Source organism: Leptomonas pyrrhocoris, assembly GCF_001293395.1.
Source record: "Leptomonas pyrrhocoris isolate H10 chromosome Unknown, whole genome shotgun sequence".
Taxonomy (NCBI): domain Eukaryota; phylum Euglenozoa; class Kinetoplastea; order Trypanosomatida; family Trypanosomatidae; genus Leptomonas; species Leptomonas pyrrhocoris.
Genome location: NW_015438360.1, coordinates 1,147,068 through 1,173,663, shown reverse-complemented (window position 1 = coordinate 1,173,663; position 26,596 = coordinate 1,147,068). Strand labels below are relative to the sequence as shown.

The following is a 26,596-nucleotide window of genomic DNA, read 5'->3' as shown; positions in this document are numbered from 1 at the left end:
GGGAGAGGGAAAAGACAAAATCCCGATTTTCGAGAGGCGCGGGTTTGCGCTCGCCCGCCTAAAGGGCCGCACATTTCCCTTTACTTTTCAACAGCGCCGCTCCCGTTTCTTTTTTGAGGGCGTTTCCAAGGACAAGTGTTCGCACCGCATTGGGGTGGCTACGTGCAACTCCCCGTCAAGGACGGCGATGGTGGCGACGGTGCGTGGGAACTGTTCTTTTTTCAGCGGGTTTTGCTGACCGCTGATTCTTGGAGAGGAACCACTCGACAACAAAGGGAAAACGAGCACCTTGACTTCATTAGGACGGGAGAAAAACGACGTGGTGCCGAAATTGAAAACAACATGAACCGGAAGAACTGCCCAACAGCAACAGCTACACCAATTACGATTACCGCAGAAGAGCTGAATGCGAGCGCAACTCGAGCCGAATATGACCAATTGTCTTTTCCTCTTCCTCAAGATTCGTCTCCACCGCGGCTTTCTTTCTCTTCTCCGCCACAGTGCGCAGACGCATGGACTCGAGCCGCTGCAGTTGCGTGGCAAGCTCATCGCGCTTCTGGCAGTGCGTCTGCAGGAGCTCCTCCAACTCCCTCACCTCCGCTGCCTTTTCATCTGCAGCTTGCTGCTGCTGCAAAAGCTTCTCCTGTACGGCCTCCGCCCTACGCTGTCCGCGCAGAGAGCGAGTGAGGCCAGCGCCCGGTGCGGCGGGGGTCAGCTCTGTGCTCTTTCCCGCCTCTGGTGCCGCCGTCTGCGCCGCGTCCGTGCCGTCCCGCTCGAAGGAGCCGCCGCGCGATGCCCAGTAGGCTGCCTGTCGCTGCTGCAGCTGCGCACGTGCCCGCATGCCTTGCTGTCCCTTTTGAAGCGGTGGCGACACGGGATGTGACCCAACGTAGTCGTCCTCGCCGCTGTTTGAAGCCTGCTGCGGTTTCAGCGAGGATGCGTACGGATCAACGTGTCCGCGGTGTGGCGGGGCGGCGTGCTCTGCCTCGCGGGACGAAGTGCCGAGTTCACGATTTGCGTGACCCGGCGCCGCTTCCCAACGGTGCGCGACCCCGCTCTCGCGGTAGGTCATCTGCTCCAGCTCCGCCTCCAATGCGGAAACCTTTTCCGCCAACGTACGACTGTGCTCCTTTTCCTGCTGAAGCTGCCACTCGGCGTTCTCTTTCTCAAAGAGGAGGCTGCGTGCGCGGGTCTCCGCCCTTGTTTGCGCCGCCGTCAGGCGTCTGTTCTCGGCGTTCGCGCTCTCCAGCTCTTCCCGCAGCTCCGCGATGTACCCCTCGTAGTCGCGTGTGTCGACTTGTCCGCGGTGGGTCACCGGTGCCCCGTCGCCCCCGCTGCGGATGGCAGAGTGAGAGTTTTCAGCGCTCGGCACCTCCGTGGCGTTGCGCCGCGACGCGGTCGCCATCGAGGGCAGCGAGGGGCGCCTCTCATGCCATTCGCGGTTCGCGTGGCCGACGTTGCTGGCGACGTCGCTCTGATCGGACATAATCTCGCCGTAGCACAGATCGTCGTCGTCGCCCGCGAACGGGTTACCGTAGTACTTCGGAGAAAACATGAGCGTTTGTGGGTTTTGGCCAAATCCACTTTTTCAAGTAGCTTTTCTATGCGGGATGACGGTAAGACGATGCCCTCCTCGTTTCGTTGCCCTCGGTGTCGCTTAACTGGAGGGATGTGAAATTCAGCTTTAACGACTCAGCTGCCAGGGTGCGGGCACGAACGCTATAAACACTATAGTTCCGATACGGGTTTTTCTCTTTTTTTTTTTTGCAGGGCTTCCACGGCGAGGGCTGCGCCAAACACGGTCAATACAAGAGCAAGAGAAAGAGCAGGACGAAGAAGAATCGAATCAAAGGACAGGAAAGCGCTCATTACCCGGTAAAGTTGGCCGATAAGCGTGTATGAGAGGAGAAGCAGAGAACCTCCGCTTTCCTATTAGAAGTTTCTTTCCTCCATCGTTTCAATATGCGGTGAGGCGGAGAGGAAAACGCAAAAAAAAAAAAAGGCACTGAGGCACCACTTGCGCTTCAGATGTCGACTGCCAACGGCGTACGGTAGAGCAATCTATATATATATATATATAAGAGCAGAGGAGACTGTCAATATCACAGCGGAGGTGGTGGAAGATTGTAGCGCGCGATGAGCATGTCGATGGAGTTCTGAATCATCCCTAGCTCCTCGCGCAGCCTCGACGCTTCTTCCGTCTCCTTCTTTTCGTAATCGTCGAGCTGCTGGTGATACGGCCGACTATCCACGCCGCGGCCAAACGGCGGAGGGGGAGACATGATGTAGTTCCGATAGGGATTTCCCATCCAACCCTGCCCACCGTAGGCAGGAGGCAGGCACGGGCCGGTATAGAAAGGGCCCACGCTGATCGGCACCGGCTCCGTCTGCGTTCCCTCAGAGGTCACCGTTTGGGTGCCGCGGTCTACCACCATCACCGCCACCGCCTCGTAGGCCGGGCCAGTCCCCGCACTACCACCACCACCGTCGAACCCCTTCATGGTCCGCTCTACCTCGGGCAGTTGACTTGAGTCAGTGGCGGTGTCGGCACGAGCGAGCGCCAGAAACGAGTTGGGTGACGGACGCCCCGTCGCCGGGGTGGTGAATGCGCTGGTGCTGCCCAGCGTCGGTGGCGTCCACATTCCTTGTTCAGCCGGCTGCGTCGACGTGGGCGTTGCCCCGAACGGAAAATGCGTGCGGTCAGGCAGGACAGAAATCGGCCAGGCATGGCTGCTGTCGTTAGCGTTGGAGGACGTCGGCGTTGTCGCTTTCACCACGGCATCCGCGCCGAGCAGACGCCGCATCTTTTCGCGCGTCTGTTCCTGCCGTGCGTAGGGTCCCCCCGCGGAGAGTTCGGCGGGGCGGATTGTGGTGGGTGTGTGGGCAGAGACTTGGCTACCTGCGAGAGACGGCGCACCGCTCGTACGAGGGCCGCTGACCGGTCTCGACGTCGACGAGCGACGATCTTCAGAGCCGTTGTGTGCGTCGCTTTGACTGCTGTCGTGCTTTACGTCTTCTTCGTCATCCTCTTCGTCGGAATCCTCCAGCCACTGATCTAACGTCTTCATGGCTGCGTTCTAAGTATATGAATGTGTTGTTGCGGTTTAGGTGATGCCTACGTGCGTCTATGTTCTTTTGTAATAGCTGTTGTGTGTGCGGAAAGGTAGGAAGAAAACTGCGCAGCTAGTAGCTGGAAACCCGCGCTGCTTCCGTCAAAACCCCTCCTTGGTTCCTCCGCAGTAAAACCGTGCCACAGTGAGAGGGAGATGCAGTCAAGGGTCAAGCGAGGCGTCCAAAGTTAGGTGATCACACTTAGAATGCATCTTCTACTCCTATTCGGATTTCCCTGCATATATAAAAGCTCGTGAAGGGTCAACTAGATCCGCGGAAGAAGAGCGTCCGGAAGAAATTTCTAGCTACGTGAGTGATTAGCCAAACTTCTACGTTGTTCTCACTGTCACGCAAGTCGAACTTACTGATACGTTGAAGCACATGAGATAATGATAAAATATATATATTCAAGGACGAGGAAGACAGAAAGAAAGCGAAAACGATCTGGGTAACGCTTTCGATATAGCGATAAGTTCAACGCACACGCTTGGAGGCAATGAGAAATAATAATAATAAAGGCTGTCACCTTATCTTATTATTATTATTATTTCTAAAACAAGCGTATTCAATGATTTGCGAATGAGCGGAATGGCACCGTTGTCGCCACCGCATCTCACCTATACAACATGAACCTCTTCACCGATATCAACATGGAGAACCTCAAATAATTGCAATAGCCCGTCTCCTCCGTTGTAATTCTTACATCGCGGTGCAGTCGTCCTTTTTCTTTCCATGGGACGAGCTTGTTGCGTGCAGCATCGCAACGCGCGGAGCCTCTTTGCGCTCCTCGGGCCGACTCACCACGTTGGCCGTCACGCGATCTCTCATCTCCAGGTCCTGCTGCTTCATCTCGACACCCGCCAGCGTGGCGGCGATGCGGGTGAACATGGTGTTGACGCGCTCACCTGACTGGGCGGACACGGTGCAGTACTCCACGTTCAACTCCTTACAAAGCGCCAGCTGATCCTCCTCGCTGACGGCGCGGTTGGGGAGGTCGGCCTTGTTGCCCACTAAGATCATGCGCGGCTTGTCCGCCTCCGGCACGTCCTGGAAAGCGTTGTCCACGCACGTCTTCCAGTCACTAAGGTCCTTGAATGAATTCGCATTCGTGAGGTCGTAGACGAGACACACGGCGTGGCTACCGTGGATATAGTTGGCGAGCATCTTGCCGCCAATTTGTTGCCCACCAATGTCCCACAGCTGCAGAGTTACGGCGGGGTGGTGATGCGGGAGCTGCACCTTGCGGGAGTAGAAGTCCAGCCCGATGGTCTGCTTGTAGCTTTTCGTAAAGCCACTCTCGCAGAAGTGACGAATGAGGGAGGTCTTGCCCACCGCCCCGTTTCCCAGCACCACCACCTTGAACTGCAGCGCCCCGTCATCCGAGGCGTCACTTCCGCTGTCCATTTTGTTATTTCTCTTTCCTTTTCAATGATAATTCGTGAGCAGGGATGATGAACGTAAGAGGAACTGGTGTGGTGCGGAAAGGATGAGAATTAAGTGAAGACCCCACGCGAATCGTAGCGTCAGGCGTGCGTGTGTGCGTGTGTGTGTCGGGGAAGGGACAAACGGAGGAAAAAGCTCTTCGATCTCTCTCTCGCGTGAAATATCCGTGTGCGTTCTGACTTCTCCCTTCGTGGTTATATATACGAGCTCTTTCCTGAAAAAGAAAAGGCAATGAATGAAAAGGCGGTAGAGAGGAGTAGGAATTCCTCTCGTTCATAGCGTTCAGCACCAAGAAGAAGAGGAGCGCACGGAAGTGTGAGAAGAGGCGGACTTTGTGCGGCGAGCGAGGCAGGGTGCTCGAAAACGACTCAAACAGAAGCGTGCGAGAAAGAGAAGTAGTCAGTTCAATGATTACTGTTTTCTTCTTCTTCGAAAGATGTTGCTGCCCAGATCGAATTGTACTGAGCAACAGCGGAAGAACAGAAAATGCCTTCAAGGTATGAAGCACAAGCACATTGCAGCATCGGAAAGAACAGAAAAGAGCGCACAGCCGCGAAAGAATGAACACACAAAGTGGGCATCTTGTTTAAGAGCATGACATGATGGACCTGGATGCCTTTGCCGTCCAAAGCGCCATGAGCAGCAGCAGTACACCACTCTTAAAAGGGCCAAGCACGCGAAATAAAGCCCGAGCTGCCTCTAAAAGAAGGGTAAGGGGAACACCAAGCACCAGCACAACGACACCCAGCATAGAGAGCGCAAACAGCAGGGTGAGCTTCAGCCCAATTACCACAGCGAGAAGGCAGAGACACGACGCCAACGCCAAGACAACGACCGCAAGCGCCTTCTGAAGCAGCAGCACCTTTTCTTTGAGCGTCACAATTTCAAGGTCGCGCTGCTTTACCAGTTCGCGCGTCCTCTCCAGCTCCTTTTCCAGCTCCACTATCTTTTTCTTGTCCGTTGCGTATTCGTGCTCGTACTCTCTTTCGAGTAAAAGGGAGTCGGACGACTGTTCAACTTGACGGCGAGGCGGAGGAGCAGAGCCAATCACTGCTGCAGGCGACTCCGCTATCCTCTCCACTTGGACCTCCTCAGCTTTCGTTGCTACTGGCGGTGGTGACGGTGGTGGAGACGGCGCAGCGGCTGCAGCTGGTGAAGACGCACGAGTCCACTTCTGCAGTGCCTCAGCGCCACCCGGCAGCGCATCCCACGCCTCCTCTATCAGCGAATGCGTGCGAGTGCTGCCGCTGCCGCTGGCATCGGCGTCTGCATCTGCACCCTGTCGTGACACCGAAGTTGACGAGAGGTCGTTCGGCGCCTTGGTTGAAGTGGTGGTGGTTGGCAAAAGGACGACTACCTCGCCCCCGATGCGACGCTCCACCGTGAGCACCGCGGAGGTCCACCCCGCCTGCACCATGTACATCACCTGCGACCGCACCGCCTCCTCCAGCGTGGCCGCGTGGAAGGTGTGCAGCTTGTCCACCATGGCCTCCACGAAGCTGGGGGTAGGGTAGAGGTGTCGCCCTTTCTTCGCCTGACCGGAGAGCAGGCGCTCTAGCAACAGGCACACAAACTGGCGGCGCTCCGCTCGTGTGTAGGGCATGAAAGGGAAGAAGTAGTCTACCCGATTCACGAAAGGGTCGCCCAACGTTTCTCTGCACACGTCTTTGCACTGCGTGACGAAAAGGCTCCGAATCTTCTCCTGGTCCGCGGCGGAGGCGTTAAGGTAGAGGTCCTCGCGAGAAGCGATGGACTTGTCAGCGATGTTGCAAGTGAGAATAAAGGTGGTGCGCACCGTGGACACGGACCGGCTCGCCTCCTTCAACGACCGCAGCACGCCGTTCTTCTGAAACGCGGACAGCCACAGGTTGTTGATGGACTCCGCCGTGCTCTTTTCAAACTCGTCCAGCACCACCACCGCGTCGTTATGTTTTTGCAGGGCGGAGAGCAAAATGCCGCTACCGACGTGCGCCGCAGGCGGGTCCACGAGGGAGTAGATGCTGTCCTTGGTGCAGAACGACGGCATGTGAATGTACACCATCTTCCCGGACGACTCCAGCTCGGACATGGGGCATTCGTGCAACACGCTTGCCACGCGCTTCGCCAGCTCCGACTTGCCGTAGCCCGACGGGCCGAAGAAGACTAACACCGTCGGTTTGTCTGCGTCGAACACGCCGGCAGACAGGAAGTGCGAACGCAGCTGCGTCCAGATATGCCGCTGCCCGATGTACTGCGAGGCCCCGCCGGTCCACCGCTCATTCGCAGACAGGGCAGGTGCGGACGCCGACGGTGCGGCGGCGCTGCGTAGCATTTCTCGCTTCTCGCGCATCTGCCGCAGTGTGCTGAACAAGGCGTCTCCGTCACTCGACAGGCAGCGCAGGACGTCCGCCTCGTGCTGGCGGTGCGCGAGAGCCACCTCCACCTCACCGAACACCGGCCACAGCGCCACGAGCGGCGCAGATGCCGTTGCCGCTCCCGTTGTTGCTGCGGCGAGTTGATCTCCGTTTAGGGAGTTTTTGCCGCCGCTACTGCTAAAAAGTAAAGCCTGCAGCGCTTCTACGTGTGTGAGCGCACGAAGTGCAAGTTGCGGCTGCGACTGCATCCTTGAGGCAGAGATGGCGAAGGCGAGCACCATCACCACCGCCAGCACGGGGCGCTTCTGGAGAGCGTCCTTATCGCTCATTTTCTGCTCATAGAGGTCAAACGTCTCCCACGCGTGCGCGCTTGTGGGCGATACGCCGACTCTGTCGCCTTGAGAGTCGTCTATCGTCTGCGCATTGGGAGTTTCCTGGGACAGCAACTGTTGCACAAGACAGGTCAAATCAACAAAGGCGTCCAGCAGCAGCAGCTGCGGCGGCGCGCCGTCGACACGGCCGGACGATGAAGCTGGAGGCGCACGGTGCCTCGCCTTGTCCACAACTTTCTTCATCACAAACCGCGCCAGTCGAGCTCGGCGGCTCGCAGGTCCGGCGTCGGTTTCGCCCTGCTCTGAGCTTTCATTCGCACTGCCGCCTCCATCAGCAGTGCCCTCTCGCTCGTCCTTCGGCACGCCGTCGAGCTCCCCGTGTTGGATGTCGTGAACGAGATGTACCAGCTGCTCTACGCGCTCGCGCAGCACCGCGGTCGAGATGGCGTTGCGCCACCACGCACACAGGTGCACCATCAATGCCGCCACCGGTACGTGCAGCTGCGAGGCGGTCAGACGAGCGGCGACGTCGGAGGGGGCGCTGCTGGGCTCTCTTTGCTCCAGCACCGACAAGAACGCCTGCCACTCCTGAAAAGAAAGGTGAAAATCCCCCTTCTTCGTCTTCTTCGTTGTTGAATTGGGTGTGGCTGCCGGTTCGCGTGGACGTGTGCCATCGCCCTCTGCGTTTTCGTCACCGTCGTGTGTGTTCTCTGCGTCGTAGGAGGAAGCTGCTGCGTGCGCTTCCTGATCAGCTGTCATGGCATCTTGCAGCAGCTCTGGCCACTGCCGGTGGAGGAATAGCTCCTCTTGATGCGACAGAGATGTACCCATGGATAGGAATAACGAGAGGAAGAGAAATACATATATGCATGGATACGCCTTCGAAGCAGCAGGTTTCAGCAATTGTTGGAAGGGAAAAGGAGGGCGTAGGAAACAACAGGCGAGGGCGCGAAATGCTGTCAAAGGCGAGGTGCACGTTGATCGTTGCGAAACGAAGACGAAAGAGAGCAAAGAGGATGAAACCAACCAGGCAATAGCAAAACGGAATGAAAAAGCCTGGTGCCAACAATGAAGAAAACGCTTGGCAAGCCATCACACTTGAAGTGTAGTCGTTCTCATTTTGTTTAAAATGGAAAACAGTGTTTTAATTTGGAATTGTATCTGATACATCGTTCGAACGTTGACGGGTCTTTTCAAAGGAAAAAGAATAGAAGACGAGGGTGATTTCGTTAAAGTATAGTCCGCCCTCCACCAAACTACATTACATTGGATATCCGCATCAAATACACCTCTACACTAAGTACCCCAAGCAGCGAGCTGCCCAACAACACCAGCAGCGAAATAGTTGTGGCGCTCTCGCGAACAAGCGAAAAAAAGTTTACCAACGAGTCTGCGATTGCGCTGCGTCTTTGCGGAGAGCTGCCAACGCGTACTGCGCCACCATCGCCTCCTCCTGTAAGAGTTGAAGGCGCTGGAGCTGCTGCGCTGTCGCGTTGCTGGCCGTCGTCAGCTGCGCTTCCAGTTGAATTCGTCGTCCTTGCAGTTCTTTGATCACTGCTAGCAGCGGAATGGGGATGATACTGCTGGGGTTGCTGTTGGCGCGGCGATTGCTCTCGTTGAGCCCCACCGGATCGCCGTCGGCCGCTGCGGCCGGGGGAGGCGAAAGGTTAGTGGACGACCGGGTCGCGCTGGCTTGCGGTCGGGGAGATTCCCCTGCGGCGGCCTGCTGCTGTGCCGTTTGGGAGCGACCCTCCTCTTTACGGTGTACGACGCTGGACGCTGAGGAAGAGGCGGCGGACAACGCGGACGGTGTCACCGCCGGTGCCGCAGCCGGTGCGTAGAAGAGTGTCTTCATCGCAGTAGAGACCTTGGGGCGGACTGCAGGTGAGAGCTGACGAATGGCAGATTCCACCGACTCCGCTGTTGCCGGCGCCGCGGCAAACACAGGTGAAGCTGTGCTGCTCCTTGGGCTCACGTTGCCGGCTGCGCGCTGCGGTTGCTTGGAAGACGACCGCTGGTCTGTGCCGTTGCCACCCCGTGCACTAGCCGCGCTGCCGCCTCGCTGCGACGCAGGACGGGACTTGTCGCGGTACTGCAGCGGCAGCTCCTCTGCCTCCAACGCCCACAGCTGCGTTGCAGTGGAGATGACGTGGTCGAAGCCTTGCCGGGCGCTGTCCGTGTCGGTCGCATGCTTCTGCAGAAGCTGCTGCACTTGCTGCATCGCCACGGCGGTTTCGTCGGCCCGCCTTGCCCAGACGTGCTTCCGCTGAGTCCGAGGACTGCAGAGGGCTGCCTCCGCTGCAGCGGCCGCGTTCACATCGGCGGCGCTAAGAGCGTCCTCTTTGCTATTGTTTTTTGCGAGCGCTTTCTTCGACATGATAAACTTTCTTGTGAAGCGTACATGAATATGCGGCGGAGAAAGAGCAGAAAAAAGCAAAGAAGAACAGTGAGGAAAATTATGAGAATTTCAGAAAGCAGGCTGCTGCGTTCATAGCTGGGTTTCAAACGCAGAACACACCGATGATCATAGTCATAATAGTCATAATATAATACATTATATACTTCTGAAACGGGTGGACAGAGAAGTCAGAAAAAGCATTCAGATTACGCAATGGTGCGCATGTTTTCAGATGCATTCGTCCTGCACATTGTGTTCACGCGGATGCCTTAGTGATCGCCATTACTTTCTTTCTTTTGAAAGGTGTAATCACGAAGGAGGAAAGGCGTTGTCTGCTGCCTTCCATGGAGACTCGACGAGTACGTTCGTAAAACGACGTAGAGAAAAAAAAAGCAAATTAAAGAGCTCTACCCCTGCAGTAGGCAAGTAGCCGCCAACGTTGCACATTCGATAAAACCACAAAAAGGAGCATCAATATGTTCCGCACGCACGCACTGCCGCGCCCTGACGCACCGAAACTGTCGTCCTCCGGGCTCTCCCTTGGCGCTAGAGACCTGAGCAAGGTGAAGAGGAAAGCCAAGGAAGACATTGATTGAGGGCTAGCGTGCATGTTGTTCTTCTTCTTTCCCAAATGAATAGAAGTGTGGGTACAATGACCTTTCAAAAAAAAAAAAAACAAGAGGAAAGGATTACGGAAAGCAAAACATATTAGAGAGAGTTGAAGAAAAAACGGGGGAGATCTTAATCAAACGAAAGTCAAGTAATATATTAATAGATGGATAGATAGGTAGACACGGATGGTACAGAGAAAAGAACGGGGAAAAACACGTTAAAACGATCCACCACTACTTGGAGTATGAATCTTTTACCTTTTCCCTTTCAAAAACAGTTTTTTTTTCTACTTCACGACCTCAGAGGCCTGCGGGAGGGCGCCAAAGTGTTCCACGACAACATCCGGCTTCAAGCCTCCGCACACTTCGGGCAGCTGGTCACGTGTGATGTACTTGTCGAAGTCCTTCACGTTGCTGCCGATGTTGCTGATTTTGCCGGAGGTCACGGAGGTGATCGTCATCCGCATAAAAGGCAGCATCACGCGAATGAGAAAGGGCGGTTGGAAGAGCAACACGTGATTCATGCGCTCCGGGTAGTAGTCCTGCATGATCTGCATGGCCTCCCTGCGATGTTTCTTCGCATCCGGCTCCTTGTCTTCGCGCTTTTCCTTTTCCTTGGCCATGTGCGCCCACGTCAGGATCCACGAAATGCGATCGTATCCCTTCCGTTCGGTTTCTTCCAGCATGAAAGTAAGGAACTTCTTCCGCGCTTCCATGGTGAGCCCTTCCGGCTCGATCACTGACAGCACGACTATGGGGCAGCCCTGTTTGCAGTGGCCACCGCAGGAGATGCGGAGATGCTTCGCCGCCTCCTTCACCTCATCTTCGGTGATGGCGTACGGCTTCGTTTCGTTGCGCCACGTGATGGTCTTCTTCAACATCTCCGCCGCCTTCGCCACGTCCGCCTTGCGGGCACGAACGAAGCGCAAATACGCAGTATCGTTGAGGAAGCCGACATCCTCGGCATTCAACATGGAGGGCGGGCACTGTTTCTTGAGCTCCGCCACACAGGCGGCCTCGGCCTCGGTGGCTCCGGCGGTAAACATGCCTTCGCGTGTGCGGGGAGCGTGGAATGGCGTTGCGATGCTCTTCGGCGTTAAGAGGAGAAAATAGTTGTCGAAGTTGTGTGCAGTTGGGGTTAGCAAAAGGTCCTATGTTTTGCTTTCCAAAATAACTTGCGCTGTGAAAAATGCAAACAACTGGCTTTAACGCACAACAAATATTTATAAATAGATACAATAGTGTGCGTGCGTGTGTGTCTTCTTTAGATAGTTGGGTGCTGGTTCCTCTTTGACTGCGCTGTATCGATGAAGGAGGCCACAGGAAAGTAGAAAGAAGGCTGAAGACAGTGATCCCCCTGACGATTCAAAACTAGAAATGTAAAGCATGACACCAAGAATCATTCAGTCGTTGCAAAAGAGCATCGGCGCTGCGCACGGCGATACCGAGGTCCGCTCAACGCTTTGTTGGACGCTATGCACAAGGCACGGCTCTTGCGCTTTCTTCGCTTCGTCTCGCGTTCACTCCCTTCTTCTTTTCTGTCTTGACTTTGAACGTCTTGGTGTAACGAGTTCCGTGCGCGTGCGCTTCTGGCGTCTTCTCTCCGCAAACCAGACCAAAACGAAAAGTCCCACCTGCACCCCTCCCCGCTTTTCTCCATCAAGACGCCGGCAAGCTCCAGCAGCGACTGAAAAGAGGAGGAGAAAAGGAGAAACAGAGAGGGAGAGAGGAAAACCAGCAAACACAGGGCCGCAGCGGTGACCGCACAACACAGCTTCCAGAAAACAATAAATGATAGTGGTAGTAAATGAACGTTTCATAAAGCATGTTACCCTCTTTAGGCGCCAAAGATCGGAAGGAAAAACACACACAGGAAAACAGAAACAAGGACAATAGGAGAGCATCGCATCTGCATTAGTTACGGTTTTCGAGTAACACACAAAGACGGTCGTTGACCCGAGGAGTTTTTGGAGTTATGTGTAAGAAAAGGTGTAGCCAGAAATAAATATATATACCTTTAAAAGCACTGCCCTCCCCAATAAAGCAGGCGACACAGAAGAGGATGTTCTTCAGCTTGAATAGGAGAAGCGCTGCCATCAGCAAAGCAAATGAAAAACACAAAAAAGGAAGTACACATAACCGAAAAAGTTCACGTGAATCGGCGTTGTGGTACGCACCAGACATCGTTACGGTAAATGGCGAAGACAAAAACCTGCTTGTTGTTCCCTTTTAAAAGTGATTCAGAAAGATAGCAATAAAAAGTGAGAACGGAATAATTGTTTTAATAATAGCACTAGCAAATAGTTTTGTGTGTGTGTGTGTGCGTGTGCGCAGCACTGCGGGGGAGCAACGGCAGCAACATCGTCAACCGTGCGCGGTCTCCGGGCACCGCTTTTCGATAGCACTTCTCTTTCACGCCTTTCTCTTCCAGGTGTGATCAGTTAGCAGCAGCTGCTATGCCCTTGTCGTCGCTCTTTACGTCACTTACCTTCTTCGCGGTACCATCGCCGTTCGCAGGTGCTTTCGTTGACTGCTCAGCCGTCATCGAGGGCAAGTTCTCCAGCGCCGTCGCAGTTGAGTCCTCCAGGGTACCGCCGCAGACCTTCGGCACCTGGCTGCGCTCGATAAACTTCTCAAGGTCGTCGATGGTGGAGCCGCCGCGGTGCACCTTCGCCGCCGTGCGCGGGTCCATGAAAGCTTTCGCGAGGCCGAGCAGCCAGTTTATGTACCACGGAGGGCGGTAAATGAGGCTGAGAGCCATGCGCTCCGGGTAGTAATCCTGCAGAATCTTCATCGCCTTCTTCCTCGTCTCCTTGGCGAGCTCGTCGCGCTGCGTGCCCATCGCTCCAAAGTCGATGATCCAGGTGAGACGGTCGTAGCCCTTGCGCTGTGTCTCTTCCAGCACATAGACGATTTGCCGGGTGCGCTCCTCCACTGTGCATTCGTTCTTCATGCCGACCACCATCACCATGACCGGGTTGCCCTCCTTGTCACGCCCACCGCAGGTCAGCGTCGCCTGCTGCATTTGCTTCTGCAGGTCCTTGATGTTGATCGCGTACGGCTTGGCCTCCTTGCGCCACGCGATGGCCGCCTTGAGCATCTCGGACGACTTGGCCACGTTGCAGTCGCGTGCGCGTGCAAAGCGCAAGTAGGTGTTGCCGCTCAGGAAGGCTTCGTCCTCCTTGTCTACCATGGAGGGCGGAAACTCCCTCATGAGTGCCGCGACGCAGGACGCCTCCTTCTCCGTTTGCTTCGCGGTGGCCATTTCAAAAGAAAAAAAGTTCGACCTGAAAAACAACAAAGAAGAACGCTGCTTCGGTGGCAGTAACAGAGGAGAAAAAAAAGAGAGAGACGAAATCAATTGTACAGACCAAAATCTTTGACAATGAAATAGCCACAACAGCAATAAGCAAGAAAATAAAACTAAAATAGTAATAGTAATAGACATGTGTCAAGCTCAGCTTGTATAGTTGGAAAAGATGTTAAAGAAGTTGCGGATTTATTTTTGATAGCACAAGGAGCGGAGAGATGGGTGGTATATAACGAGAGAGAATGATGGATGCGCCTTTTTTTTTCTGTGGCGGTGAAAGCGACAAAAATAATGGGGGGGGGCGTTAGAATCTTTGGGGATTCAAAACTTCCAGCGAATCCACAAATAATAAGAGAAAGGAAAGTTTTTTTTTTGAAGCGACAAGGGCAACAACGATGGGAGGGAGTCAAGATGGGTAAATCGAGAGTTTGTTCACGTGAGTTGATCAGCGGGGACGAGTAGTTTTGTGAGAGAAATCTACAGGTCAGGCGATTGGCGCTCTTCGAATTTGGAACGGCACAGTTGCCGCAAACAGCAAGGTGATTGGGGCTTCATTCGTGTTGCTCAGCAGGGTATTGCTCTCTCCGTCCTGTCAGAGAGCGAATAATCACAAAAAGCTTGATCACACACTCGGTGAATACTTAGCCTTCATCCGTGAAACACACACACACACACACACGAAGGAAGACGCTGTTCAGAAGCAGTCAAGGGAAAAACTGCCACCTGAGGGCAGAGAGCAGCCGCGTACTTGCCATTTCACCGAGAAGGCGGTGCAGGTGGCGCCGCACGCGCCTTCTCCAACTCGGCCCAATCTTCGACTGTCAGTTGGTAGTGCTTACCGCAGAAGGAGCAGTTCACGACGCCGTCGTTCTCCTTCAGCGACGTTAGCGCACTGGCAGGGGCGGCCGTAAGCGACGAGACGATGTTCTGCTTCGAACAACGGCAGAAAAAGTCAAGGCCGGTGCGCACCGCCTCCGTCGCAGCGAGGGGAAGCACAAAGTCAGCAACGCCCATCGCACGACGAATGGGATCCACCACAGCCGCCACCTGCGCAGGGTCCTCGCTGTACTGCCGCGCCGCTACGGCCGACGCGTGTGCCCCTTCGTGGTCGCCGGTCAGGAGGGACAGAATGTGCTGACACGTCGTGTGCTTCTCCTTGCACCGTTCCAAGAGCGACTGAAGAGGCGAGGCAGACGCCGCCGCACCACCACTGTCAGAAGAGGCGTTGCGGCCACTGGTCGGCGGGGCGTGCAGGAGGACCGCGGCTTCCATCAGCACCCGATTCAGCTGACCCACCTGCCGCTCCACCGCGTCTCCCGCGGCGAGGGGCGTGACGATGACACCAAAGCTGTGGGGGATGGCGTGACGCAGGGTGCGCTGCAGCGCCTGCGCCTGAGCCTCCGCCACCTTCTCGGCCTCCTTGCTATCAGGGCTTTTCACATCAGCCTTTACGTGGGGATTCGAAAGAGGTGTGCCATCGGCGTCTAGGAGGTCATCCGCACGCAACACTGCCGCATCGAGCGCCGTGTGCAGCCATACCGCCGGCACGCAGCCATCGGAGCGGCGGAGATAGTTGTAGGCGTGCAGGGTGCTGTTGTACGCAAAGAAGTTGGTCCACGCGTCCAGCGGCACCCGACTCACCATGGTCGGCGTGAACAGCGAGAAAGGCACTGTGTGATCGACGGCACCGCCTTCGGCATCCTTCACGTGACCATCAGAAGAGGTAGGGATGGGGGGCTGCAGTAACTCCGCAAGGTCGGCGTGTACGAGAGAGGAGAACGGCGCCCGCTGGCGGTACAGGATGCGGTTCACGCGGAGGGGAAAGGTGGGCTGCCCCTCCGCTTCCAGTTGGGCGTTGTACTCCGGTCGAAGGTAGCAGCGGCACTCCCCCAGCGCCAGCGCCTCGGTCAGGATGGTCGCCTCGTCCGAGGTGAGGCGGGTCTCCACTCGCTCTTCGCCCTCCTGCGCAGACGCCAGGAGGTTGGTGAAGGTGAGCTGCGTGCCGAGCAGCTGCAGAAACGGAAGGTTGGCCCCGGTAACACGGAGAAGGCTGTGGCGACGTATCGTCTCTGCTAAGAGGTAGCGCGTGGAGCAGAAAGAGACGCGCACGAGGTGATCTTTGCTGGGGATGCGCAGGGTGATGTCGCGCGTGCGAAAAGAATGGAGAGTGCTGTTCGCCGATGATAACGTTGAAGAGCCGGAGGTGCTCGAGCCGGCACTGGCGGCAGCGGACGAGGAAGCAGCGCTGTCCGCTGTGGCGAATGCCGCCCCACAACCGCTTCCCGCCGCACCCGCCGCGCAGCGCAGGAAACGGATGCCTTTCATATCTACCGCCGAGACAGCACAATAAGTAATTGAGACCTGCTGTTTTGTGGGCTGGAAGGAAAAGTGTGTGGTGCGCTGCAGGGGAGGAGCAACAACAATCAGTAGAGAGAGCGAGAGGCGACGCGGCGTGCTGAGTTGGGGAAGGCGCGGGTGAAATGTGCTAAGGGATTCACGAAAGCGTGATAAACTCAGATATTGTACTTCTATCATGAAGAACACTTTTCCTTCTCACCAAAGTTGCATGTATTCCAAACAGAAGGTCGAAGGTGACCAAGACGATCGTTGCAAAGGTCCAAGAAAGATAACCTAAGTAAAAAAACAGCCGACAAAATCGGCGATAAGGCCATCTATTTGTTTCTTCGCTTGTTTTTTGTCGTTCTGCTGTACAGGCAGTTTCATGTTAACAAATGTTTAAATCAGCTCAAGCAATAAGGATAATAAAACACGACAACGTCACAAAATGGCCCAGACGCTCGTCAGCGCTCCTTTCACAGCCTTTCATCATCGCCCTGTCAACAAGAAAGAAAAAACAAAAAAAAAACGATCATGCGGATTGCATCAAGTAACGGGTGTCACGGCTCGATGGCCGAGGCAGCGAATGCAGAAAGAAAAAAGAAGTCCCACTTCAACGCATGAAAAGCACACACGAGAACAACCACGGCTTGTCATGAAGCACAGACACAGCAATGAAACCGTTCGCAACGCGGCATCAGCCGTCATCAGACACGACATTTATGAATCAATCGTTGAAGGCCCCAGTGCTGAACTCGCCGTACGCAGGCGGCGTGTTGTCCATCCAATCCATCGAGCTCACCGGCAGCAGCTCCATCCAGTTCAGCTTCACCAGCGCCACGAGGAAGGCCACCAGGCAACAACCAATGTAGATCCACTTGGACTGGTTCACGGCGGAGCGAATCTGCCGGTCCGCCTTCGCATCCTCCTCAAAGTCCTCGAAGGTTTTGCCGGCGCTGAAAATCGACTGCAGCGGGTTCACGACGGCCATGCCGACGAACATGATCGAGAAGATGCTCACATCGTTGCCAACCATCCACATCATGAAAGCCGTCATGGGCAGCTGCTTCAGGGGCTGGAGGCGGATGTCATTCAGACGGCTGATTACGCGGTGGCGAGTGACTTCCTCGTCGCTCAGCTGCCCCGCTTTGGTGTTGGGCGAGTTTGGGGAGGCCATTGGCGCCAACGCGTGTGTGTGTGTGTGTGTGTGTGTGCGTGTGCAGATGTGCTACGTCTGTCAATAAGTTTGGCTTTTCGGAACGAGAAAATAAATTAAAAGAGGTGAGGAACGACAACGCGTAGGTGGTGCGCATGTAGTAAGATGAGGGAAGGATCGACACGAGTAGGCCACATAAATTGTGAAGGGAAAACTCCAATGCTTCATTTGCTGTGGTTGCTGAGGGGCGCTCAGCTTTCCCTTCAATTACGTGATGCTGCTCTTGTGGCAGCGCTGCCAAGTATCACCTAATGGGCCAACGACGCCGGATGTTTGCTTTCATTTCTCTTCTGCTTTTGACTAAGGTGCTCCCTCACCCATTTGCACACCGACAACTCACCAGGCAAGAAAGAAAACAAAAGAGAAAAGCAACAAATCGACGCCACACTAGGGAAAACAGCCCGTGCGGTTTCAGCGCCTTCTAAAAGGAAAAAAAGAAAATCCAACGATAACAGAAAAAGAAAACGATGTCTCCTGCTTGCAACCACAACACCGTTGCTCGTTTCGCCTCCCTAGCGTAAAACCGAAGCAAATGCTGCGTCCACACGCGGAAGCATCTGCGTTGGTCAAAAGTTCTTTCACTTTAAAAGGCGCATGGAGGAATCCACAAGAACGGAACGGTTTCTTGTTTTTCTTTTTTGAGGAGGGAGAGGGGAAGGTTTTCCTACTTCGCTCTAGAAGGGGCCGATACGCGTGTTGCCGGGGATGTCACTCAAGGGACTGTTCCATCGGTACTTCTGCGGTCCTACGACGAACCACCAGAACCAAAATCCAATAAAAGCACCGAAGTAGCGCGCACCGCGGAAGTCGGACACCATCAGCACATCATCAATGGAGTTGCGGAAGCGCCAACGGCCGTACTTCTTGACGTTGCAGTAGTTGTTCGCCCAAGAGCCGAAGCAGAGCATGCACGCCCCGCACATGAGACAGGAACCGATGATGTTGTAGATGCTGTGAAATTGACGCATCGGCTGCATGGCGCGGATGGAGGACGGGGCCGTCATGGAGTTGCCGCGCGCGGAGCGCAGCATAGAACCGTTGAAGCGGCGCATCCTTGTTTTGGACCTATAAAACGAGATAACGAAAGAGACTGAAGCTGCTAAATCAATAGAGAGCTAACAAAAAAAAACATATGAAGCAAAGTACGCTAGATCTTGCTAAAAGTAAAAAGCGCTACGTGAACCTACTAATTAACAATAATAATAATACGGAAAGCAGAGCTATGAAAGTTGTGCAAGCGCACGGATTGAGAGAGCAGAGTGTGTAGTAACTAAGCGAGGGCGAAGGAAAAGGAGTGCTCCCTTTGTGCCCTCTTCTTCTCGAATGCGTCAACGAAACGAGTGGAGCGTTGTCCAAACTAGTGAAGTTCTTTTCAAAACAATTAAAAAGAAAGAGTAAAAGGAAGTTGTGGTTGCGGCGGATGCGATTAAAGTCGTGGAAAGAGAGAAGCGGCGTAGCTCGCAGAAGAGACGCTGGTGTAGGAGAGACACCCAAAGCAATGATGCACCCAGGCGCTCTCTTTCTTCTCGTGAAGAAAAAAGAAAAAAAAATGTGCTGCCACACGATGCTCCGAACACGCAGCACACACGCAACGTGCCGCATTCAAGATAATAATAATAAATAGCAAGTCACGTGAGAGTAACGCTCGCTAGTCGCGAATTACGAGAATTCAAAGCTTCACGTTTTCTTTTTTACTTCGTTGCCACGCTGTGAAACAACTACGCGGTAGCAGGAGATGTTTCCATTGAATCGCATGCTTCTCTGCACCGCACGCCACCGCGGCCACAGTGCTCAGCGTACGGTTTCCTAACAGGAAAAACAACTCAAGAAAACAAAAAGTGCACTGCACTTCGGCCTTTTCATTTCGAGCCTTTCTTTATAGTTGCCTCTCGGTGAACGCGCTGTGCGGGTTTGCGCGTGTCCTGGGTGCAGACGTCGTAGTTCTCCGTATACGTCGCCATCTCCTCCACCAAGGGGAACAGTATATCCGCCGCAGCATCGGAGTGCTCCGCGTCACCCGGCACGTACGCAAAGCGCGCGGCAATACGGCCAAATTTTGACGGCGCACGTCGACCCTGCGACGGCACATCGTGATGAGAGGGCGGCCCTTGTTGTCCACCGTCACGCAGCAGGTGCCCTCGCTTCTCGGTGATGGCGAGGTGCAGGCTGCGGCACACAACGCGCCGTTGATCAGGCGGCAGACTCGGCACGAAAACGCAGGCTTTGGAGATAATGAAGCGCCAAAAATCCGCCGGTCGGAGGGCAACCATAACCTCGTCTTCCTCTTCTTTGCTGTCGTGAATGAACTCCTTTGCGTTCTTGTCCTGGGAGGCACTGTTGGCGTGTTCCGCCTCCGGCAGCCGCTTGCGTGGTCGCAGCTCTGGTGGAATCTCCGAGAGAATTGATAGCTGACCATTTTGAAGATCATCGTTCGTTTCTGGAGACTCGGCGTCGCGGCTTTGTAGCGCCCTGCCGGCATTAGCGTTGAGGGGGAACTCAAAGCGCCGTATTTCTCTCTTTGGAGCCGGCGTAGGAGCCAGCACGAACGCCGGAAGCTTCGCAAGCGTCGTGACAATCTTTACGTAGTGGTACGAACTGACCAACTTGCGGTCTTTGCTGACCAACGCGACCGCGAGGCCCCACGTGATGCGGAAAAGGGAGTCCTTCTCATACCACAGCGACTGACGCTGCGCCGCATCATTGCTGCGGCCGCCGCTGCCATCGGGGTTGTTGCCGTATCGCGCGTAGGGTGGCCAGAGGGTCCGCAGGTGGACGCGCAGGAGAGCGAAGCCGTGGACAACGTCGGTCACTCGCAGGTCACGCCGCTGCACCGCCGCAAAGCGAAAAAGCTCTGCCACGAGCAGGTAATGCACCTCGTGCGCCAAGGCACTGCTGGAGGCAGCGCCGGACGGGAAGGCGGGCGACGTCTGCATGGCGGCCACCATGGCGGGCTCTCGCTGACGCCGCAGGGTGCCCAGATGGCGCCGCTCCCACACCTTTTCGATGACCTCTTCCCTTGCGTCGTGTGCAGTCAACACAGCGAGCACCTCCAACCCACTCAGAGCATCGACGGCGGTGGCGATGGAGACGCCGCCGAGCGACGAAGACGACGCAGTCACAGTGACGTCATGGTCTCCCTTCTCGAGCACTTCATTGCCTTCCCTTGTCAGCTGCGGCAACGCATTGATGGAGGGGCTGTGCACCACAAAGTAGAACGTCAGCAGATCCACTGCAAGATCCGTCAGCGTCTGCCGGAACGCGAGAGTGTCGGCGGGCGAGGGAAGGTTCCCGGTTGAGCTGGGAGGTGGGCCGCGACGGTGGGACGTGGCAGAGAGATCGCACTCCATGTACTGCAGCTCCCGTGCGAGGTACTGCAGAATGCGTGTGGCGTCGAAGCTAGAGGCGACGGCGCGCTCGGCTTTCAGCACACGCAGCATCACCCAGAGCTCTGGCAGATTGAGGTGCATGCGGGTGTCGGCGAGGCCGTAGTCTGCCACAAAGCCAACCTCACGCACGCCCTGGAAACAGCACGCGACCGCACTCGACGCGTGGCGAGCCCAAAAGGCGCACAATGCCTCTCTGCCACGTCGCCGCGACGCCGCGTCGCTGTCACTGCTGTAGCGAATCTTCAGTTTCTTGCACGCGGAGAGAAACTGCGTGAGGTTGCTCACTTGCGGCTCGTCGACCGCGCTAGCACTGGCCGACGCGGCGGCCTTCATCGCGGTTGATGAGCCAGCGACCGTGCTCCCAGCCGCAGCAGCTCGAGCGCGCTCGACGCGGTCCGGCACCTCGCGCAAATACGCGGCTGCAGCAGCCTGTGCCACGGCGGGTGTCTGCCGTGCCCGCACTGCCGGCGGCTGCAGCATTGAATGCTCCAACAGAGCAAGGCGTTCCAGCTCTCTCTGCGCCTGTGCGGCCCCGCCGTGTCCTCGACGTGCCAGCACGCGTCGGCTGCGCACCAGACATCGCGTCATGGACGTTGGAAGCATGGATGTTCGTCGAGGCAGCAGGGGCGTATGCTAGTCAGCAAAAAAACAGAAATAGAAAAAGGTTGTGAAACCCAAAGTAGACGGCGATCGAAAAGCTGCCTCTCTTGCTTTCGACGAGCTTGTAGTCAGGTGGCTGTCAAGCAGGGAAAAACACTTTTAGTTAACCGTTCTCTTTACCTTTCTTGTGCAACTTCTAAAAGAATAATGTCGCAAACTTCCCTCTTCCGCATTGAAATTCACGGTGCTGCTGCTGCTGCTGCGATGATCGTACCACCAATAAAGTTGCACTGCAAAAGCGTTTATATAGTTTATTGTTGTTGTGAGTACCGCGATTCAGTGATGACGTCACACGGAGATGACATTTTTTCTTTCACCCCACCCATGCAGCACGGGTAGAGAAACAGAGGGAGAGAGCCCAAACAGTGTGAGGGATGTTGCATCAAGGAGAGACTCCGAACTGCGGGCACTGACGCGTTGTCATTCCGCTTTTCCGCTATTTTTCTCCGCTAACGGGAGAGGGAACGGATGAGAGACACGATGATGATGTATCATACTAACGGTTTTACGTTCTTACTTCAATGTTCTTTTTTGGGGAGAGTTCTGCTGCATAGCAGGAGTATAAACAGAGGTAAAGAGTTTTTGTTTGACAAAAAGAGTTGCAGTGTCCTTCAGTCATTTCCTTCGCTACACGCTTGCCGTCTGACCTCCAATCCAGTGATGTGAAAACAGCTTCGCCCCGGTTCGTGCTGTGTCTCACTCGTTGCTGTCAAATGTCGATGACACAGGTATGCATTCCACGCATGCGGTGTGAGGAAGTGTTGGGAAACAGCGAGACGACAGCGGCTGCAACGGTGGAAACTCTGACCTGCAAAGAAGTCCAGATGGAAAGGCATATTCAGCGGTGTCGATGAGAAGTGAAAAGAGGAGAAAAATCTACAACAGATAAGAAGCAAAACCATACTTCTTCATAACGTATTAGCCCCTCTTTTTCCTTTCTGTATCTTTTAAAGGCGAGGATATAACGTAGCGATGGAACAAAAAGGAAAAACAACAACAACAACAGAAAAAAGGACGACAAGATACTGGACACACATGCCTTGACGCCGTCCCGCAAAACCGCCACACGCCATCGGTACCAGCAAAAACAGCTTATGGTGAAACTTCTGTGCTACGCAAACACCTGCGAAGAAACTATCTTTTTAAAGAAGCAATGAGTTGGCAATAAAGCAAGCGCACAAGTGAGTGAGTTGCTTTCCAGAGGAGGAGGTGAAATGGAAGAGTTGATCAAACAAAAAAGAGGCAAGGTGCGAGTGTCAACGTTGTTGTCGAGATATTTGCTTCATAAAAGATGAATATGCGCGCAGCGCCGTTATTGTGTCTTCCTTATTGTTTTTGAAGGACTCAGAAAGCACTGTTTGTTCGAGGCGTGCAAGTTGTTGATGCGAGAAGATGAAAGAAAACAGAAAAGAGAAGCGCGTTCTCGTTCCGATAATAATAATAAAATAAGAACGCGATGCCACGCGCAGGGCAGCCGCTGTGTTTTAAAAGAAAAACAAGTGGCAAACGCATTGAAAGAAAAAGGAAAGTTACATGGTCGAATCGCTTCCGTCAACTACGTGCGCTAACAGGTAACGAATGTCCTCTCCCTTCCCAATCGTTGTGGGTGCCGCTCTTGGAAACAAAACGACCACCTCAAAACAAAAAATCATTACAGGAACACTATGCACCTCCCTCAAAAAGACTACGAAAACGTCGTACCCTACAACAGCTGCGGAAGGAAGCCGCACATTCCCTTGCGAAGGACACGGCTGTTTACTGCAGAACAAAGCGGCAGTCAATACCACAGCGCCGTAAAAAAAAAAAGAAAAGGACTCAGTCATGAAACAGTTCCTTCGCAAAAGACGGCTTACTCTGGAGTAAAAGAATGGCGACATCAACGCACGTGAAAAACAGCGGGCACGGGCCTCCATAACACAATCGAAGCTGTTTTGCCACAATACTCGTGCCGAGAACCAACAACAAAAAAAAACCCGAGCTCTCTCCGCATTCCACGCATCTTTGGAGGCTTTTTAAGTAGCTCTTTATTCTTCTTTTTTTGGTATTTAGTACGTGTCTTCTCGAGACATGCTTCACCGGAAGCGAAGCAGTCTCCGGCGCCTCTCACAAACGTGCTAGGTTTCAACACCGTCTCGATATATCGGGAGGAGGAAGGAAAGGAAGACGTACAGTCAGAAAGGAGAAAGAGAAAAAAAAAAAGTAACATGAAGAGTCGACTCCAACGGGCACGACAAGACAGGCAAAGAAAATAAACAGAATCAGAAAATGTCTTTTGAAGGGATATAGGAGAAGGAAAGCAGAAAACACAGAAAATAAGAGGGAATTGTAATGCTCAGTGAAAACGGATAACCAAGTTAGAAGTTTTTATAGCGAAAACAGAGAAAAAATAATGAAAAACCAAAGAAGGAATCAGCAGTGGTGGAGGGAGAACTACTTGCCCTTCTTGGCCAAATCTTTTTCTTCCGTGTCAGTCGTGCTGGACACGGCCTCCCTCGCGAGGAGGTCGGCGTCATCAATCTTTGCTTGCAAGATGTGGCCATCGATGTCCAGATCGTCGCAGATGCGCGCGTTCGGCACGAGGAACACAAGCGGGATCACCAGCAGCGGACTCAGCACGCGGCACACCAGCAAAACCATCGGCAGGTTTGTAAAGTCGCAGGCCGGAACGTTCCAGCCGAACTCCAAAATCACGGTGCCAATTTGCGCTGCGGTCGTCTGCCCGATCGTGCGAAAGCCAGACATGATGGCGAACACCATACTCTCCGAGCCGCGCGGGCACAGGCGCGAGATCAACACGATCATCGGCATCCACGCAATCATGTAGCACACGTCGTACACAACGGCGTTGCCAAAGAGGTACATGGCGTGGTCGGGGATTCCGATGTGCGTGTTCCAGCGCTTCACAATGATGATGTCGAAGATGTTGCCGAAGATGTTCACGAACGTGGTGAGCACAAACACAAGGCGGTAGCGCTGCGTGCGGAAGATGTAGTTGAAGGCGTTCACTCCCACAATACCGGCGATGTTGCCGACGATGGGACCGATGGTGGTGTAGAAGGTGTAGGAGAAGTGCGGGCCGTCGGGTAGGCACTTCTCCGTCGCAACGTAGAAGTTGTACATCGGCCCCCACACCGTGATATCCACCATCACCGCAAGGTAGCCAAACACGTTCGCCATGGCAATGGTGCGCTGCAGAGCCCAGAAGGAAGTAGCGCAGCACACTGTCGACACAATCACGAGAATCAGCAGAAGCCCCAGCGTGTCTGCAAAGATGGTGCCGACCGTCTCGGCAAGCACGGCCGCCGTCATGACACAGCTGTACACGAAGATACGCCAGTTCTCACCGATGACCTGCGAGTTGAGCTCAATGAAGCCACAGCAGAAACGGCGAGGCGGGTTCTCATACACGAACCCCTGCGTAGCGCGACGCTCATCTTCGTCACTGATATGGTTCACATCGCCCTCCTCGCCCTCCACGTGCTCTGGGCACGTCGTCAGCTTTCCTTCACGGCTTTCATGAGAACAGTCGCCCAGCAGTATGTGCGCGCTGCCGTCGGCACCACCGACCATCTCCTGTTCATTGGCGCCGCTGTCGTCGTCCGCAACGCACCCCTCGCGGAGAAGGAGCTCCTCCTTGAAGAGGACGTAAGCATCCTCCTCACGCTCCTCCGTGTTGCGGCCCTCCTGGTACCAGTTCACCGCAAAAATGACGCTGATGACGGTCTGCACCGCACCGGCGATGTAGATGTTCACCTGTGGGACTCCCTTGTCTGAGACGGGGCCGTTGATGGCGGAGGAGATGATGGTGCCCGCCATCGATGCACACCAGATGTAGCTGACGAGCGCCGGTCCAGGCTTTGGGTGCTGACGCATCTTACGGGTGTAGTAACCCTCCGACAGGATATCCACGTTCGCACGACCGAAGGAGGCGAGGAAGATGAAGGCAGCTGCGGTGTCGGCGGAAGAAGGACGTGCTGGAAGAACGGCGTAGATGATCGTCAGCACACCCGAAAGCAGGGAGGAGATGAACATATACCACCGCTTTGTGTAGCCCATCAGCGCAAAGGTGTCGCACATCATGGCTGTGAAGGCGTTGAGCGACCAACCAAGAGTTCCCATGGAGCCCAGACGGTTGTAGCGCTCCGGTGGCATCTTGAAGCGGTTGATAAGCATCGCATAGGTAGCGGAGTTCATCAGCTGGTTGGCCAGACCCTTGTTGAAGAAGTAGCACACGCCCAGTGAGAAGACCGGTCGCGGACCGTAGCCCGTCATGGCCTCCGACGCAAGGGGTATGTGCTGCATCCACGGCGCCGCGGAGTACATCGCCGCCGCCTCCGGGTCCACGTAGCTGTTCTCGTCCACCTCCTCCGGCGCGACGTCGTTGCGGCGGCGGTGGCGGAGCAGCGGTACGTCGGTCCTTTGCGGGGTGGTGATCGCGGTGCCCTCATGCGGAGCAGGATCTTCGCGGTTGGACGGCATCGCTCTTTCTCTTTCTCCTTCTCTATCGAATGATAATTCGAGAAAATAGTGGAGATACGAAAGTTGCCCGTCCAATGCGGAAATGAATAAAACCCAGTTCGATGCAAGGAGGAAGAAGCTGCGTCCCGCCTTCACCGATGTTCACCGCGCCGATCTTTACGCGGTGCTCCCTCCGGGATGTTTGTTTGCTTGCGTGTTCAGCGGTACACGTTGTACGGCTAGAAATAATAATACTTATATAGTTTTGTCAAACTGGGATGCGGTCAGCCCTAAATTCAAGGTAGAGTGTGAAGCAAGAGTTTTGCACGTCTATTACACACAGATGGTTATGCGTTTATGTATGGCGCCTGTGTGATATCGACTGTTGGCAACAGTCAACGAAAAGAAACCTGGTGAGCGCCAAAAAAAAAGAGGAGGATAGAGAAGTGTGCTACGGCCGATGCGGGGGAAGAGAGCAGGCGGCAGGAGTTTTGGCGCTGGGCGGTTTCCACCACGTTGCGTTAGCTGTATTTAAATAACACCAAAGGAAAACGAAACGAAGCAAAATAACAATAACTATTATAACAGATAATATCAATAATAGTATTAGAAGCAGCGAGAGTTGAAGCTGCAGTTGCAAAGAAAGTTGAAATACAGAAAAGGAAAAGCCTCAGTTGAGTTACTAAGTCGCGTTATGTGTGTTCATGCACGGACGTCATCGTCATGGTCCGTGTGAGGCAATTTGCGCCAGAAAAAGAGGCAAGGTAAGGAGTGAAAGGAAGGAGTGGTAGACCATCAAGCCACAAAACAACAAAAAGGACGAATACGAGACATGGTACGCAAAACCAATTTCTTACGCGTCAACAACGCACGGTACAAACGAAGGCAGCACGCGCCAAGAGTTATTCCCCTTTGCTTTTACACTCAACGCACAAAGCAGTGTTGTGGCCCGATTGTGTTGACGTTAGCAAATGCAGCGA

The 26,596-nt window shown here is 54.6% G+C and overlaps 12 protein-coding genes across 17 annotated transcripts; all 12 read right to left on the bottom strand.

Annotated features, from left to right (window-relative positions):
• Positions 1-388: 388 nt before the first annotated feature.
• Positions 389-1,789, bottom strand: ABB37_02887 (hypothetical protein; the record flags this gene model as incomplete). The annotated part of the gene is made up of 1 exon (XM_015800040.1): positions 389-1,789. The coding sequence occupies exon 1, from the start codon at positions 1,553-1,555 to the stop codon at positions 389-391; it is 1,167 nt and encodes a 388-aa protein (XP_015661642.1). The 5' UTR covers positions 1,556-1,789.
• Positions 1,790-2,102: 313 nt separating this feature from the next.
• On the bottom strand, positions 2,103-3,234 carry ABB37_02886 (hypothetical protein; the record flags this gene model as incomplete). The annotated part of the gene is made up of 1 exon (XM_015800039.1): positions 2,103-3,234. The coding sequence occupies exon 1, from the start codon at positions 3,066-3,068 to the stop codon at positions 2,103-2,105; it is 966 nt and encodes a 321-aa protein (XP_015661641.1). The 5' UTR covers positions 3,069-3,234.
• A 576-nt stretch (positions 3,235-3,810) lies between these two features.
• ABB37_02885 (putative small GTP-binding protein Rab28) lies at positions 3,811-4,822 on the bottom strand (the record flags this gene model as incomplete). 3 transcript variants are annotated; one of them, XM_015800036.1, is made up of 1 exon in its annotated part: positions 3,811-4,822. In XM_015800036.1, exon 1 carries the CDS (start codon positions 4,513-4,515, stop codon positions 3,811-3,813), a length of 705 nt encoding a protein of 234 aa, XP_015661638.1. In that variant the 5' UTR covers positions 4,516-4,822. The 3 variants fall into 3 exon arrangements, with proteins under 3 accessions (XP_015661638.1, XP_015661639.1, XP_015661640.1); XM_015800037.1 differs by having other exon boundaries at positions 3,811-4,770; XM_015800038.1 differs by having other exon boundaries at positions 3,811-4,742.
• A 318-nt stretch (positions 4,823-5,140) lies between these two features.
• Positions 5,141-8,121, bottom strand: ABB37_02884 (hypothetical protein; the record flags this gene model as incomplete). The annotated part of the gene is made up of 1 exon (XM_015800035.1): positions 5,141-8,121. The coding sequence occupies exon 1, from the start codon at positions 8,069-8,071 to the stop codon at positions 5,141-5,143; it is 2,931 nt and encodes a 976-aa protein (XP_015661637.1). The 5' UTR covers positions 8,072-8,121.
• Positions 8,122-8,618: 497 nt separating this feature from the next.
• Positions 8,619-9,629, bottom strand: ABB37_02883 (hypothetical protein; the record flags this gene model as incomplete). Its single annotated transcript, XM_015800034.1, has 1 exon — positions 8,619-9,629. Exon 1 carries the CDS (start codon positions 9,615-9,617, stop codon positions 8,619-8,621), a length of 999 nt encoding a protein of 332 aa, XP_015661636.1. The 5' UTR covers positions 9,618-9,629.
• A 907-nt stretch (positions 9,630-10,536) lies between these two features.
• ABB37_02882 (hypothetical protein) lies at positions 10,537-11,590 on the bottom strand (the record flags this gene model as incomplete). Of its 2 annotated transcripts, none has more annotated exons than XM_015800032.1 (1): positions 10,537-11,590. In XM_015800032.1, the coding sequence occupies exon 1, from the start codon at positions 11,293-11,295 to the stop codon at positions 10,537-10,539; it is 759 nt and encodes a 252-aa protein (XP_015661634.1). In that variant the 5' UTR covers positions 11,296-11,590. The 2 variants fall into 2 exon arrangements, with proteins under 2 accessions (XP_015661634.1, XP_015661635.1); XM_015800033.1 differs by having other exon boundaries at positions 10,537-11,550.
• Positions 11,591-12,686: 1,096 nt separating this feature from the next.
• On the bottom strand, positions 12,687-13,888 carry ABB37_02881 (hypothetical protein; the record flags this gene model as incomplete). 2 transcript variants are annotated; one of them, XM_015800030.1, is made up of 1 exon in its annotated part: positions 12,687-13,888. In XM_015800030.1, exon 1 carries the CDS (start codon positions 13,512-13,514, stop codon positions 12,687-12,689), a length of 828 nt encoding a protein of 275 aa, XP_015661632.1. In that variant the 5' UTR covers positions 13,515-13,888. The 2 variants fall into 2 exon arrangements, with proteins under 2 accessions (XP_015661632.1, XP_015661633.1); XM_015800031.1 differs by having other exon boundaries at positions 12,687-13,712.
• A 427-nt stretch (positions 13,889-14,315) lies between these two features.
• Positions 14,316-16,016, bottom strand: ABB37_02880 (putative mitochondrial hypothetical protein; the record flags this gene model as incomplete). Of its 2 annotated transcripts, none has more annotated exons than XM_015800028.1 (1): positions 14,316-16,016. In XM_015800028.1, the coding sequence occupies exon 1, from the start codon at positions 15,882-15,884 to the stop codon at positions 14,316-14,318; it is 1,569 nt and encodes a 522-aa protein (XP_015661630.1). In that variant the 5' UTR covers positions 15,885-16,016. The 2 variants fall into 2 exon arrangements, with proteins under 2 accessions (XP_015661630.1, XP_015661631.1); XM_015800029.1 differs by having other exon boundaries at positions 14,316-15,961.
• A 607-nt stretch (positions 16,017-16,623) lies between these two features.
• Positions 16,624-17,148, bottom strand: ABB37_02879 (putative mitochondrial hypothetical protein; the record flags this gene model as incomplete). The annotated part of the gene is made up of 1 exon (XM_015800027.1): positions 16,624-17,148. The coding sequence occupies exon 1, from the start codon at positions 17,071-17,073 to the stop codon at positions 16,624-16,626; it is 450 nt and encodes a 149-aa protein (XP_015661629.1). The 5' UTR covers positions 17,074-17,148.
• A 638-nt stretch (positions 17,149-17,786) lies between these two features.
• On the bottom strand, positions 17,787-18,482 carry ABB37_02878 (putative mitochondrial hypothetical protein; the record flags this gene model as incomplete). Its single annotated transcript, XM_015800026.1, has 1 exon — positions 17,787-18,482. The coding sequence occupies exon 1, from the start codon at positions 18,162-18,164 to the stop codon at positions 17,787-17,789; it is 378 nt and encodes a 125-aa protein (XP_015661628.1). The 5' UTR covers positions 18,165-18,482.
• Positions 18,483-18,971: 489 nt separating this feature from the next.
• On the bottom strand, positions 18,972-21,101 carry ABB37_02877 (hypothetical protein; the record flags this gene model as incomplete). The annotated part of the gene is made up of 1 exon (XM_015800025.1): positions 18,972-21,101. One exon carries the CDS (start codon positions 21,099-21,101, stop codon positions 18,972-18,974), a length of 2,130 nt encoding a protein of 709 aa, XP_015661627.1.
• A 2,487-nt stretch (positions 21,102-23,588) lies between these two features.
• Positions 23,589-26,300, bottom strand: ABB37_02876 (putative mitochondrial folate/biopterin transporter; the record flags this gene model as incomplete). Its single annotated transcript, XM_015800024.1, has 1 exon — positions 23,589-26,300. The coding sequence occupies exon 1, from the start codon at positions 25,635-25,637 to the stop codon at positions 23,589-23,591; it is 2,049 nt and encodes a 682-aa protein (XP_015661626.1). The 5' UTR covers positions 25,638-26,300.
• Positions 26,301-26,596: the final 296 nt, after the last annotated feature.